The sequence below is a fragment of the Nerophis lumbriciformis genome, linkage group LG24 (assembly GCF_033978685.3).
Source record: "Nerophis lumbriciformis linkage group LG24, RoL_Nlum_v2.1, whole genome shotgun sequence".
NCBI classification, from domain to species: domain Eukaryota; kingdom Metazoa; phylum Chordata; class Actinopteri; order Syngnathiformes; family Syngnathidae; genus Nerophis; species Nerophis lumbriciformis.
This window is the reverse complement of record NC_084571.2, coordinates 14,840,001-14,855,000: the sequence shown is the minus strand read 5'-3', so window position 1 is coordinate 14,855,000 and position 15,000 is coordinate 14,840,001. Positions and strand designations below refer to the sequence as shown.

Here is a 15,000-nt window from a genome sequence, read left to right as displayed (position 1 = left end):
TTAATGCATGTTTACGTCAATACACTGCATGTTAACATCAATATATACTGCGTGTTTACATCAATATACTGCATGTTAACATCAATATATACTGCGTGTTTACATCAATATACTGCGTGTTTACATCAATATACTGCATGTTTACATCAATACACTGCATGTTTACATCAATTTAATGCATGTTTACGTCAATACACTGCATGTTAACATCAATATATACTGCGTGTTTACATCAATACACTGCATGTTTACATCATTTCACTGCATGTTTACATCAATATACGGCATGTTTACATCAATACACTGCTTGTTTACATCAATATATTGAGAGTTCGCATCAATATACTGCATGTTTACATCATTTCACTGCATGTTTACATCAATACACTGCATGTTTACATCAATACACTGCATGTTTACATCAATTTAATGCATGTTTACGTCAATACACTGCATGTTAACATCAATATATACTGCGTGTTTACATCAATACACTGCATGTTTACATCAATACACTGCATGTTTACATCATTTCACTGCATGTTTACATCAATATACGGCATGTTTACATCAATACACTGCTTGTTTACATCAATATATTGAGAGTTCGCATCAATATACTGCATGTTTACATAAATACACTGCATGTTTACATCAATATATTGAGAGTTTGCATCAATATACTGCATGTTTACATACATACACTGCATGTTTACATCACTATACTGCATGTTTACATCAATTTACTGCATGTTTAAATCATTATATTGCATGTTTACAACACTATACTGTATGTTTACATCACTATACTGCATGTTTACATCACTATACTGCATGTTTACATCACTTAACTGCATGTTTACATCACTTAACTGCATGTTTACACCAATCTACTGCATGTTTACATCACTATACTGCATGTTTACATCAATGTACTGCACGTTTACTTCAATATACTGCATGTTTACATCAACATACTACATATTTACATCAATACACTGCATGTTTACATCGATATACTGCATGTTTACGTCAATATACTGCTTGTTTACATCAGTCAAGTGTACTAAATGTTACTAACCTCACAATGAGACGATCACATTGCTGTGCTGTTGAAATAAAACAAAGGTGTTATTTTGCAGTATGGATCAGGTGAAAGGAGTACTGACACTGCAGGGAGAAGTGCTGACTCAGGCGGTTAGTTTGTTGTTCTCTGACAGTATCAGTGTGCTCCTTATTTGACACTGACGGTATCATTGTACTCCTTATTTGACACTGGCAAAATTACTGTACTCCTTATTTGACACTGGCAAAATCACTGTACTCCTTATTTGACACTGACAGTATCACAGCTCGGGCAGCACGGTGGAAGAGGGGTTAGTGCATCTGCCTCACAATACGAAGGTCCTGAGTAGTCTTGGGTTCAATCCCGGGCTCGGGATCTTTCTGTGTGGAGTTTGCATGTCCTCCCCGTGACTGCGTGGGTTCCCTCCGGGTACTCCGGCTTCCTCCCACCTCCAAAGACATGCACCTGGGGATAGGTTGATTGGCAACACTAAATTGGCCCTAGTGTGTGGATGTGAGTGTGAATGTTGTCTGTCTATCTGTGTTGGCCCTGTGATGAGGTGGCGACTTGTCCAGGGTGTACCCCGCCTTCCGCCCGATTGTAGCTGAGATAGGCTCCAGCGACCCCAAAGGGAATAAGCGGTAGAAAATGGATGGATGGAGTATCACAGCTCTTTTTATTTAACACCTACAGTATAACTGTACTCCTTTTTGACACTGACAATGTCACTGTACTCCTTATTTGACACTGACAATATCACTGTACGCCTTATTTGACAATGACAGTATCACTGTACTTCTTATTTGACACTCACGGTATCACTGTACTCCTTATTTGACACTGACAGTTTCACTGTACTCCTTATTTGACAATGACAGTATCACTGTACTTCTTATTTGACACTCACGGTATCACTGTACTCCTTATTTGACACTGATAGTATCACTGTACTCTTTATTTGACACTGACAGTATAACTGTACTCCTTATTTGACACTGACAGTATAACTGTACTCCTTATTTTACACTGACAGTATTGTACTCCTTATTTGATACTGACAGAATCACTGTACGCCTTAGGTACCACTGACAGTATAATTGTACTCCTTTTTTGACACTGATAATATCACTGTGCTCCTTATTTGACACTGACATTATCACTGTACTCCTTATTTACCACTGACATTATCACTGTACTCCTTATTTAACACTGATAGTATCACTGTACTCCTTATTTGACACTGACAGTATCACTGTACTCCTTATTTGACACTGACAGTATCATTGTACTTCTTATTTGACACTGACAGTATCACTGTACTCCTTATTTTACACTGACAGTATTGTACTCCTTATTTGATACTGACAGAATCATTGTACGCCTTAGGTACCACTGACAGTATAATTGTACTCCTTATTTGACACTGATAATATCACTGTACTCTTTATTTACCACTGACATTATCACTGCACTCCTTATTTACCACTGACGGTATCACTGTACTCCTTATTTAACACTGATAGTATCACTGTACTCATTATTTGACACTGACAGTATCACTGTACTCATTATTTGACACTGACAGTATCACTGTACTTCTTATTTGACACTGACAATATCACTGTACTCCTTATTTGACACCGATAGTATCACTGTACTCCTTATTTCACACTGACAGTATCACTGTACTCCTTATTTACCACTGACAGCATGAGTGTACTCCTTATTTGACACTGACATTATTGTACTCCTTATTTTACACTGACAGTATTGTACTCCTTATTTGATACTGACAGAATCACTGTACTCCTTAGGTACCACTGACAGTATAATTGTACTCCTTATTTGACACTGATGATATCACCGTACTTCTTACTTGACACTGACATTATCACTGTACTCCTTATTTACCACTGACATTATCACTGTACTCCTTATTTAACACTGATAGTATCACTGTACTCCTTATTTGACACTGATAGTATCACTGTACTCCTTATTTGACACTGATAATATCACTGTACTCCTTATTTGACACTGACAGTATCACTGTACTCCTTATTTAATTAACACTCATATTATCACTGTACTCCTTATTTGACACTGCAATATTTCCTGTTTCTTTGACTTTGGGAACAGGACATCAATCTGAAGGTGACAAAGAGCAGCCAGGTGCTACACTTCCAGTTCAGGGATGACAAGCAGTGGAAATTACAGCAGGTAAGTCAGTGGAGCTGTTCAAAACATATGACAAAAAGTATTAATCACATTTTGCCCGTATTTGATCATGATTAATCGAAGTTTTTTTAATTACCTTAGACAGATCATTTTCTTTATTCTTCATTGTCTTTGAAGGGGAACTGCACTTTTTAAAAATCTTGGCTACCATTCACAATCCTTATGTAAGATAAGAACATATGTTTTTCTTTTTTTATGCATTCTAAATCGTAAATAAACTCTAGCAAAAGTCAGCTAACAATGGAGCCAATGTCGAGTCACTCTATTCCGCCTATAAAGCACTCTAAAAACCTCCATTAAGGTGTTATATACACGCTGTAAGTATATATTAATAAAGTAGTAATATCCATAGTACCATGTAATATATACATGATGTAAGTATATATGTAATAATAATAATAATAATAATAATAATAATAATAATAATACATTTTATTTGGTATAGCGCTTTTCAGAGTACTCAAAGACGCTTTACAGGATACAAAATTAAAATATAAAAGAGTTCAAAGTAATAATGTACAATACAGGAAATATAAAAGCAGTACATTGTAAAATACATAATAACACTGGACATTTACAAGACGGGACATTACAAGAAACAGAACACTAATCACAGGTTAAAAGCAGACCTGAAGAGGTGTGTTTTGAGAAGGCTTTTGAAGTCATGTAGTAACATTCATAATAACATGTAATATATACATGATATAAGTATATATGTAATGTAGTAACATTCATAATAACTTGTAATATATACATGATGTAAGTATATATGTAATGTAGTAACATTCATAATAACTTGTAATATATACATGATGTAAGTATATATGTAATGTAGTAACATTCATAATAACATGTAATATATACATGATGTAAGTATATATGTAATATAGTAACATTCATAATAACATGTAATACATACATGATGTAAGTATATATGTAATATAGTAACATTTATAATAACATGTAATATATACATGATGTAAGTACAGTATATATGTAATGTAGTAAGATTCATAATAACATGCAATATATACATGATGTAAGTATATAGATGTAGTAGTATTCATAATAACATGTAATATTTACATGATGTAAGTATATATTGCAATATATTAACATTCATAATAACATGTAATATATACATGATGTAAGTATATATGTAATGTAGTAACATTCATAATAACTTGTAATATTTACCTATTTTGATCATTTTAAGCATACGGCAGCGTATTAATCATTTCCCCTTCAACAACAACACTACTAATCCTGGCAGACTTTGACTTGTCAGTGGTGCAAAAAGAGTGTTCATGTTTTTATTCACCACTGAACTGACTTGTGTGTCCTCGTGTCAGATCCAGGACGCTCGCAACCATGTGACCCAGGCTCTTCAGCTGCTGAGCAGCCATGACGACAGCTACCACTTCAAGACGGGGGCGGAAGTGAACAAGGTCTGTTGTTGACAGCAACCGTCAGACGTGCGCTGATACAGATGTTTACTTCTGCAGCTGATGGACGCTGTGATGCTGCAGCTGACACGCGCACGAAACCGCCTCACCACCCCGGCATCCATGACGCTGCCTGAGCTGGCCACCAGCGGGCTGATGGTACCAACACGTAGAGCTGCTGTTGCTTGGAAAAGTTAAAGTCCACTAGGGATTCAATCTGCCGCTCGTGCTAATGATCATCCATGTGTGAGATCAACTGATGTCGATACCGATCACATGTGTTAACTGTAAATTGTTCGATATTGTTATGGTGAGTTTAACAACATCAACACAATATTTAAACTACTTTATTTTCCAAACTACAGAGCACACAAACTACATTTTAGAAAAAAAATATTTGTCCATATATTAGCTGCACCCACTAATTTTCGGGGGGAAAATATTTTTCCATATATTAGCTGCACTGAACTATAAGCCGAACCCACCAAATTTCAGAAGAAAATATCTTTCCACATATTAGCCGCACCAGACTACAAGCCGCACCCCCTACATTTTAGAGAAAGAAAGGAAAGATTTCCATACATTAGCCTAGGGCTGGGCGATATGACCTTTTATTACAAACCCCATTTCCATATGAGTTGGGAAATTGTGTTAGACGTAAATATAAACGGAATACAATGATTTGCAAATCCTTTTCAACCCATATTCAATTGAATGCACTACAAAGACAAGGTATTTGATGTTCAAACTCATAAACTTTATTAATTTTTTGCAAATAATAATTAACTTACAATTTAATGGCTGCAACACGTGCCAAAGTAGTTGGGAAAGGGCATGTTCACCACTGTGTCACATCACCTTTTCTTTTAACAACACTTAATAAACGATTGGGAACTGAGGAAACTAATTGTTGAAGCTTTGAAAGTGGAATTCTTTCCCATTCTTGTTTTATGTAGAGCGTCAGTCGTTCAACAGTTGTATTTTACGCTTCATAATGCGCCACACATTTTCGATGGGAGACAGGTCTGGACTGCAGGCGGGCCAAGAAAGTACCCGCACTCTTTTTTTTACGATGCCACGCTGTTGTAACACGTGCTGAATGTGGCTTGGCATTGTCTTGCTGAAATAAGCAGGGGCGTCCATGAAAAAGACGGCGCTTAGATGGCAGCAAAACCTGTATGTACTTTTCAGCATTAATGGTGCCTTCACAGTTGTGTAAGTTACCCATCCCTTGGGCACTAATGCACCCCCATACCATCACAGATGCTGGCTTTTGAACTTTGCGTCGATAACAGTCTGGATGGTTAGCTTCCCCTTTGGTCCGGATGACACGATGTCGAATTTTCCAAAAACAATTTGAAATGTGGACTCGTCAGACCACAGAACACTTTTCCACTTTGCATGAGTCCATCTTAGATGATCTCGGGCCCAGAGAAGCCGGCGGCGTTTCAGGATGTTGTTGATAAATGGCTTTCGCTTTGCATAATAGAGCTTTAACTTGCACTTACAGATGTAGCGACGAACTGTATTTAGTGACAGTGGTTTTCTGAAGTGTTCCTGAGCCCATGTGGTGATATCCTTTAGAGATTGATGTCGGTTTTTGATACAGTGCCGTCTGAGGGATCGAAGGTCACGGTTATTCAATGTTGGTTTCCGGCCATGCCGCTTACGTGGAGTGATTTCTCCAGATTCTCTGAACCATTTGATGATATTATGGACCGTAGATGTTGAAATCCCTAAATTTCTTGCAATTGCACTTTGAGAAACGTTGTTCTTAAACTGTTTGACTATTTGCTCACGCAGTTGTGGACAAAGGGGTGTACCTCGCCCCATCCTTTCTTGTGAAAGACTGACCATTTTTTGGGAAGCTGTTTTTATACCCAATCATGGCACTCACCTGTTCCCAATTAGCCTGCACACCTGTGGGATGTTCCAAATAAGTGTTTGATGAGCATTCCTCAACTTTATCAGTATTTATTGCCACCTTTCCCAACTTCTTTGTCACGTGTTGCTGGCATCAAATTCTAAGGTTAATGATATTTGCAAAAAAAAAAAGGTTAATCAGTTTGAACATCAAATATCTTGTCTTTGTAGCATATTCAACTGAATATGGGTTGAAAATGATTTGCAAATCATTGTATTCCGTTTATATTTACATCTAACACAATTTCCCAACTCATATGGAAACGGGGTTTGTAATATCTCAATATTTTTAGGCCATGTCACGATACACGATATATATCTCGATATTTTGCCTTAGCCTTGAATGAACACTTGATGCATATAATCACAGCAGTATGATGATTCTATGTGTCTACATTAAAACATTCTTGTTCATACTGCATTAATATATGCTCATGGAAATCACAACTAAGTCAATTTACCAAAACTGTATTTATTAAACAGTTATCAAGCAGTGGCACAAACATTCATGTAAATTCCAAAACAGAAGGTGCTAGATTGTCAGACATTTTAAAACAAGCTATTAGTGCACTTTTGTGCATGATGTCACTAAGATGACATATCAAAACAACACTAAATTAAAGTGCACTTTTTGTACAGAACGCCACTACAATATTTTAAAACAAATAAAGTGCACTTTTGTGCATGATGTCACACAAGATATTTCAATAACCGTCAAATAAAAATTAGCTGCATAATAAGTAATCAAATAGTGTATGTCCTTCGCTATGTGGTAGGTTACTGTGGATGTCATCTCCTTCTGTTGAATATTTTTTTCATACGGTGTTGATCTGGAAATGGTTGCTTCGGCATTTTGTGGGTGTGGCACCGAACGGAGATGTTGACATGCGGAGTTTCAAGCACTCCTTATTCTCCAGCGGGTGACTTTTCAAATGATGCTACAAATTAGCAGTGCTGCTACTTTTTGTGGCAACGCTTTTGCCGCATACTTGACATATTACCGTTTTCTGTTCAACACCTTCCCGCTTGAAGCCAAACCACCGCCAGACGATGGACCCCATGCTGTTTTTTTTGGGAATTAATTTTTCCTTCATTTGTTACCAGATTCGCACCTTCTTTCTCTCTCTCGTATTACCACTCGCACCGCTCCGCCAGCACCACAGCTAACGTTACCCATGTCGCTACCTCTCTGCTCCGCGAGGGTGTATGACGTTGCACGCGTGACAGTATGTGACGTATGTAAGAAGGTGCGCTTGTTTTATGTCTCTGTGAGAAGGAGAGACAAGAAAGAGTGAGAAACGCATGTCGTGTAATGCCCGTAGCGAAAAGCAACTGCGTGAGAACGTATACTCGAATATCACGATATAGTCATGTTCTATATCGCACAGAGACAAACCCGCAAAAAATCAAGTATATTCGATATATCGCCCAGCCCTACATTAGCCGCACTGGACTATAAGCCGTAACCACCAAATTTTAGAAGAAAATATAATTTTTCCATTTATTAGCTGCACCAGACTATTAGCCGCACAACAACATTTTTAGAGGGGTAAAACGTTTTCCACATATTAGCCGCACTGGACTATAAGCCGCAACCACAAAATTTGACAAGAACATTCCCCCCCCCCCATATATTAGCCGCACCGGATCATAAGTCGCACCTACCAGTTTTTAGAAGAAAATTATTTTTTTTCCCATATATATTCCCTATAAGTTAAAGTTAAAGTACCAATGATTGTCACACACACACTAGGTGTGGCGAAATTATTCTCTGCATTTGACCCATCACCCTTGATCACCCCCTGGGAGGTGAGGGGAGCAGTGAGCAGCAGCGGTGACCGCGCTCGGGAATCATTTTTGGTGATTTAACCCCCAATTCCAACCCTTGATGCTGAGTGCCAAGCAGGGAGGTAAGCCTGCGCCCACCAAAGTTTCTGAGGGGAAAAAAGAAAAGTTTCCATATATTAGCCGCACCGGGCTATAAGCCACACAAACTAAATTTTTCAGAGAAAAAAAGAAAGGGTTCCATATATTAGCATCACCGGACTATAATCCGCACCCACTAAATTTTTTAATTATTCTTTCCATACATTATCTGCACCAGACTATAAGCCGAACCCACCAAATTTCAGAAGAAAATATTTTCCACATACTAGCCGCACCGGACTATAAGCCGAACCCCTACATTTTAAGAGAAAGAAAAGAAAAGTTTCCATACATTAGCTGCACTGGACTTTAAGCCGCACCCACCACCAATCTTCAGGGAAAAATATTTCCCATATATAAGCCGCACTGGACTTTAAGCCGCACCCACAAAACTTCAGGGAAAAATATTTTCCCATATATTAGCTGGATTATAAACTGCTCCTACCATTTTTCAGACAAAAATATAATTTTTCCATTTATTAGCTGCACCAGACTATTAGCCGCACCCACAACATTTTTTGAGGGAAAAAAGTTTTCCATATATTAGCCGCACCGGGCTAAAAGCCGCACCCACCACATTTTTGAGGGAAAAAAAGAAAGGTTTCCATATATGAGTTGCGCCGGACTGTAAGCCGCACCCACCAGTTTTAGAAGAAAATATTAATTTCTATATATTAACTGCACCGAACTATAAGCCGCGACCACCAAATTTTTGGAGAAAAAATAAATGTTTCCATGTATTAGCCGCACCGGACTATAAGCCACACCCACCAAATTTTTTAAGAAAATATGATCTTTCCATTTTTAGCCGCACTGGGCTATAAACTGCGCCCACTAATTTTTTTAGAGAAAAAAAAATAAAGGTTTCCATATATTAGCCGCACCGTACTATAAGCCGCACCCACCAAATTTTTAAAGAAAATATATGTCCATATATAAGCCGCACCCACCAAATTTTTGAAGAAAATATATTTCCATATATAAGCCGCACCCACCAAATTTTTGTTTTCTTTTTTGTTTAGTGGGTGCGGCCAATAGTCTGGTGCGGCTAATATATGGAAAAATATTATTTTCTTCAAAAATTTGGTGGGTGCGGCTTATATATGGACATATATTTTCTTTAAAAATTTGGTGGGTGCGGCTTATAGTACGGTGCGGCTAATATATGGAAACCTTTATTTTTTTTTCTCTAAAAAAATTAGTGGGCGCAGTTTATAGCCCAGTGCGGCTAAAAATGGAAAGATCATATTTTCTTAAAAAATTTGGTGGGTGTGGCTTATAGTCCGGTGCGGCTAATACATGGAAACATTTATTTTTTCTACAAAAATTTGGTGGTCGCGGCTTATAGTTCGGTGCAGTTAATATATAGAAATTAATATTTTCTTCTAAAACTGGTGGGTGCGGCTTACAGTCCGGCGCAACTCATATATGGAAACCTTTCTTTTTTTCCCTCAAAAATGTGGTGGGTGCGGCTTTTAGCCCGGTGCGGCTAATATATGGAAAACTTTTTTCCCTCAAAAAATGTTGTGGGTGCGGCTAATAGTCTGGTGCAGCTTATATGGGGGATTTTTTTTTTTTTTGTAGTTTAGTGGGAGCAGTTTATAGTCCAGTGCGGCTAACATATGAAAACATTTGTAAAATTATAGTCCGGTGCGGCTAATATATGGAAACCTTTTTTGTTTGTTTGTTTGTTTGTTTGTTTGTTTGTTTGTTTTGTTTAGTGGGTGCGGCTAATAGTCTGATGCAGCTAATATATGGAAAAATATTTTCTTCTGAGTCAGTGGTCCCCAACCACCGGGCCGCGGCCCTGTACCGGTCCGTGGATCGATTGGTACCGGGCCACACAAGAAAAAAAAAAAAAGTTTTTTTATTTTTTTATTAAATCAACATAAAAAACTAAAGATACACTTACAATTAGTGCACCAACCCAAAAAACATCCCTCCCCCATTTACACTCATTCACACTCATTCGCACAAAAGGGTTGTTTCTTTCTGTTATTAATATTTCTGGTTCCTACATTATATATCAATACAGTCTGCAGGGATACAGTCCGTAAGCACACATGATTGTATTTTTTTATGAGAAAAAAAACCCCCATACATACAACATTTGTTTGTTTGTTCAGTGGGTGCAGTTTATAGTCCAGTGCGGCTAACATATGAAAAACTATTTTTTTTGTTATACACGGTGCGGCTAATATATGGAAACCTTTTTTTGTTTCTTTGTTTGTTTGTTTTTTTTGTGTTTAGTGGGTGCGGCTAATAGTCTGGTGTGGCTAATATATGGAAAAATATTTACTTCTAAAATTTAGTGGGTGCGGCTTATATGGGGGGATTTTTGTGTGTGTGTGTGTGTTTAGTGGGTGCGGCTATTAGTCTAGTGCGGATAATATATGGAAAAATAATATTTTCTTGTGTGGATGCGCCTTACATGGGGGGATTTTTTTTTTTTAGATTTAGTGGGTGCGGTTTATGGTCCAGTGCGGCAAACATATAGTCCTGAAAAAAAAAAATTTGTAGAATTTAGTTGCTGCGGCTTGTAGTCCGGTGGGACTAACATTTGAAAAAAACAATGTTTGTAAAAAAATTGGTGGGTGCGGCTAATATACGGGAAAATAATGTTTTTCTTCTGGTGCGGCTAATATATGGAAAAAAATTTTCTTCTAAAATTTAGTGGGTGCGGCATATATGGGGGGATTTTTTATTTTTTTTTAAGTTTAGTGGGTGCAGTTTATAGTAAAGTGCGGCTAACATATGAAGAAGAAAACATTTTTGTAAAATTATAGTCCCGTGTGGCTAATCTCAGGGCGGACACTGAGTAGGTGGCCTAGTGGTTAGAGTGTCCGCCCTGAGATTGGTAGGTTGTGAGTTCAAACCCCGGCCAAGTCATACCAAAGACTATAAAAATGGGACCCATTACCTCCCTGCTTGACACTCAGCGTCAAGGGTTGGAATTGGGGGTTAAATCACCAAAAATGATTCCCGGGTGCGGCCACCGCTGCTGCCCACTGCTCCCCTCACCTCCCAGGGGGTGAACAAGGAGATGGGTCAAATGCAGAGGACAAATTTCACCACACCTAGTGTGTGTGTGACAATCATTGGTACTTTAACTTTAACTTTTATATGGAAACCTTTTTTTGTGTTTGTTTGTTTGTTTTTCTTTTGTTTGGTGGGTGTGGCTAATAGTCTGGTGCAGCTAATATATGGAAAAATATTATTTTCTTCTACAATTTAGTGGGTGCTGCTTATATGGGGGGATTTTTTTTCAGGTTTAGTGGGTGCGGTTTATAGTCCAGTGCGGCTGACATATGAAAACAATTTTTTTTGTAGAATTTAGTGGGTGCGGCTTGTCGTCCGGTGGGGCTAACATAAGAACAAAATTATTTTTGTAAACATTTAGTGGGTGCGGCTTATGGTCCGGTGTGGCTGATATATGGAAACCAAATTTGTTTTCCTAATTTAGTGGTTAAGACTAACATATGTAAACATTTTTATTTTATTTTCAAATGTAGTGGGTGTGGCTTATATACTGGTGCGCTATGGTAAACTGACCAAATACTTTTTGTGGCCTTTGCCCCCAAACGCCCTAACACGTGGTCACGTGCTTGTCCTCCTTGTAGAAGATGTTCACTCCTCCGATGCCCGGTGATGTGATGGTGAACTTCTACATCAACTTGAGTAAACTCTGCCTGACAGTTTACCAACTCCACGTGCTGCCGTCCAACACCACCAAGGTATGAACCAACGTGAGATGCGCCACAGGAAGTTGCATTCTAACACCTCTGTTTGGTCTTTGTGTCAGTATTTCAAGCCTTCTGGCAGCTCGGTGCTACACAGTCCTGGAGCCATGTTGTAAGTTCCAGTCTTGTCCAGTATCAACCTCTTTTAATTCTCATGTCAGCATGTTACAGATGAATTCATGGTTTGTGATGGGTCACAGCGTACAGAAACATGGACGTGTTATGAAACCGTGTGTGTGTCCCTTTGAGAACTAAAACATGTCCCCCATTAGGAATGGGTACCGTTCACTTTGAACCGATACGGTACCAATTCCCCATACCTAAAAAAATCTATAACAATCGGTACACATTTTGGGTACTTTTGGGTGTTGATAAATATTGTTTTTGTTAATAAAATCTTATTGTGACATTTAAAAAGTGTTGTTATTATGATGACTGCTGTCCAGTTGTTTTATTATCATAGTCTCATTTGCAAGTATGACATCAAGTTGTAATTACAGTTGCAAGTCCAAGACATTAGATGGCAGTAGTATGTAGCTTTTGGTGTTTTTTTTGTTTGTTGTTGCGCCCTAAAAAGTGTTAATACTGTAAGTACAGTAGGGGGCACGCCTAATGTTTCGATCCAATTCCAATTCCTGGAGTGACAATTCGATTCAGAATAGATTGTTGATTCAAACCGATTCTCATCATGTATTATTTGGTATAGTAATTATGATGGAACGTTTTCAAAACAGGTCACAGCCAGGTTAGAAAAGCTCTTTCTGGTTGCACAAAGATGGCCCACAACTTCCATTTAAATCACAAATAATTATTATTTTGTCTTCTATCTTCCCTCCACAGTGAGCTCAACAATAACCGCTTTGAAGTCAGCCATGTTCACAAGGTGGAGTGTGTTGTTCCTTGGCTCAACGACACCTTGGTCTTCTTCACCATCTCACTGCAGCTCTGTCAGCAGCTCAAAGACAAGGTACATCATAACATACATCATATGTAACTCTATATTACATCATACTTCATATGTAACTCTATCTTACATCATATCCCATATGTAACTCTATCTCACATAATAGGTAACTATCTTACATCATACCTCATATGTACCGTAACTCTATCTTACCTCATATGTAACTCTATCTTACATAATAACATACATCATATGTAACTATATTACATCATATGTAACGCTATCTTACATCCTATCTCATATGTAACTTTATCTTACATCATATCTCATATGTACCTCTATCTCACATCATATGTAACTATCTTACATCATAATTCATATGTACCTCATATCTTACATCATATCTCATATGTAACTCTATCTCACATCATATGTAACTATCTTACATCATATCTCATGTACCTCATATCTTACGTCGTATCTCATATGTAACTATCTTACATCATATCTCATATGTAACTCTATCTCACATCATATGTAACTCTATCTAACATCATATGTAACTATCTTACATCATATGTAACTCTATCTCACATCATATATAACTCTATTTTACATCATATCTCATATGTAACTATCTTACATCATATCTCATATGTAACTCTATCTCACATCATATGTAACTCTATCTAACATCATATGTAACTATCTTACATCATATGTAACTCTATCTCACATCATATATAACTCTATCTTACATCATATCTCATATGTACCTCATCTAACATCATATCTCATATGTAACTCTATCTCACATCATATGTAACTCTATCTCACATCATATGTAACTCTATCTTACATCATATCTCATAAGTACCTCACTTTAACTTTAACTTAAACTTGTACAGTATCTCAGCACGCTCTGGCGAAAGATTGTACTCCTTTATTTTACTTTCTCCGACCACATGACCACAGCTGCTTCCAGAGGGAAGTGGGTCGTAAACAGCGTTGCCTTTGGTTACCGAACAGTTCAAAAGAAGAGGTCGTAAAATAGTTCAAAAAGATGTTCGCAAAACAGTTCAAAAAGGAGGTTCAAGAAGAGGTCACCTGGAGGGGAGTCTGGTCCTGCTTCCTCTCCGCTTTGAAGTCCTTGGGTTAGAACAATATATTTCTGTTGATTACCATACATGAAAGAAAACAGCACACCTTCATTTTGCTCCCCCCCCCCCCTCCCCCCTACACAGTGGAGTTTTACGAGCCTTACTCTTGGTAGGTTTCAAAGACAGCTTTTGTCTTCTCACCAGACACTCAATGTAACACAAAGTTTTTGTGATAAATTACAAACAATTATTCTAACAATTACAATTCATTATTTATAGCTAATTATAATTATTATAATTCATTATTTTTTAATGGTAACTCATTATTTATTTGTATTAATTATTTATAGTCACTTATAATTACTATAATTAATTATATTTAATTGTAAATCATTTATTGTAATTAATTATTTATAATTAATTGTAAATATTTTTTTATTACAACTCATTATTTATAGCTATTATAATTAAGTATTTATCATGGTAAATCATTATTTATTGGTATTAATTAATAATAATTATGTGTAATTATAATTGTATAATTAATTAGTATTAATACAACTATAATAATTGATCTAATTAATAAATACTTTATTATAATTAAATATAAGTGTATAATGATTGATTGTAATTACTATAATTCATTATTTAATACAAT

The 15,000-nt window shown here is 37.0% G+C and overlaps 1 protein-coding gene across 1 annotated transcript in view; it reads left to right on the top strand.

The window, feature by feature from the left end:
• Positions 1 to 15,000, top strand: part of rogdi (rogdi atypical leucine zipper) — a 34,453-nt gene that overhangs the window by 10,838 nt on the left and 8,615 nt on the right. Inside the window, exons 4-10 of the mRNA XM_061981634.1 lie at positions 1,143 to 1,197; positions 3,206 to 3,286; positions 4,657 to 4,752; positions 4,810 to 4,908; positions 12,219 to 12,332; positions 12,401 to 12,450; positions 13,179 to 13,305. Of these exons, the coding sequence (XP_061837618.1) occupies positions 1,143 to 1,197; positions 3,206 to 3,286; positions 4,657 to 4,752; positions 4,810 to 4,908; positions 12,219 to 12,332; positions 12,401 to 12,450; positions 13,179 to 13,305 (622 nt within the window). The remainder of the gene's footprint in view (positions 1 to 1,142; positions 1,198 to 3,205; positions 3,287 to 4,656; positions 4,753 to 4,809; positions 4,909 to 12,218; positions 12,333 to 12,400; positions 12,451 to 13,178; positions 13,306 to 15,000) is intronic.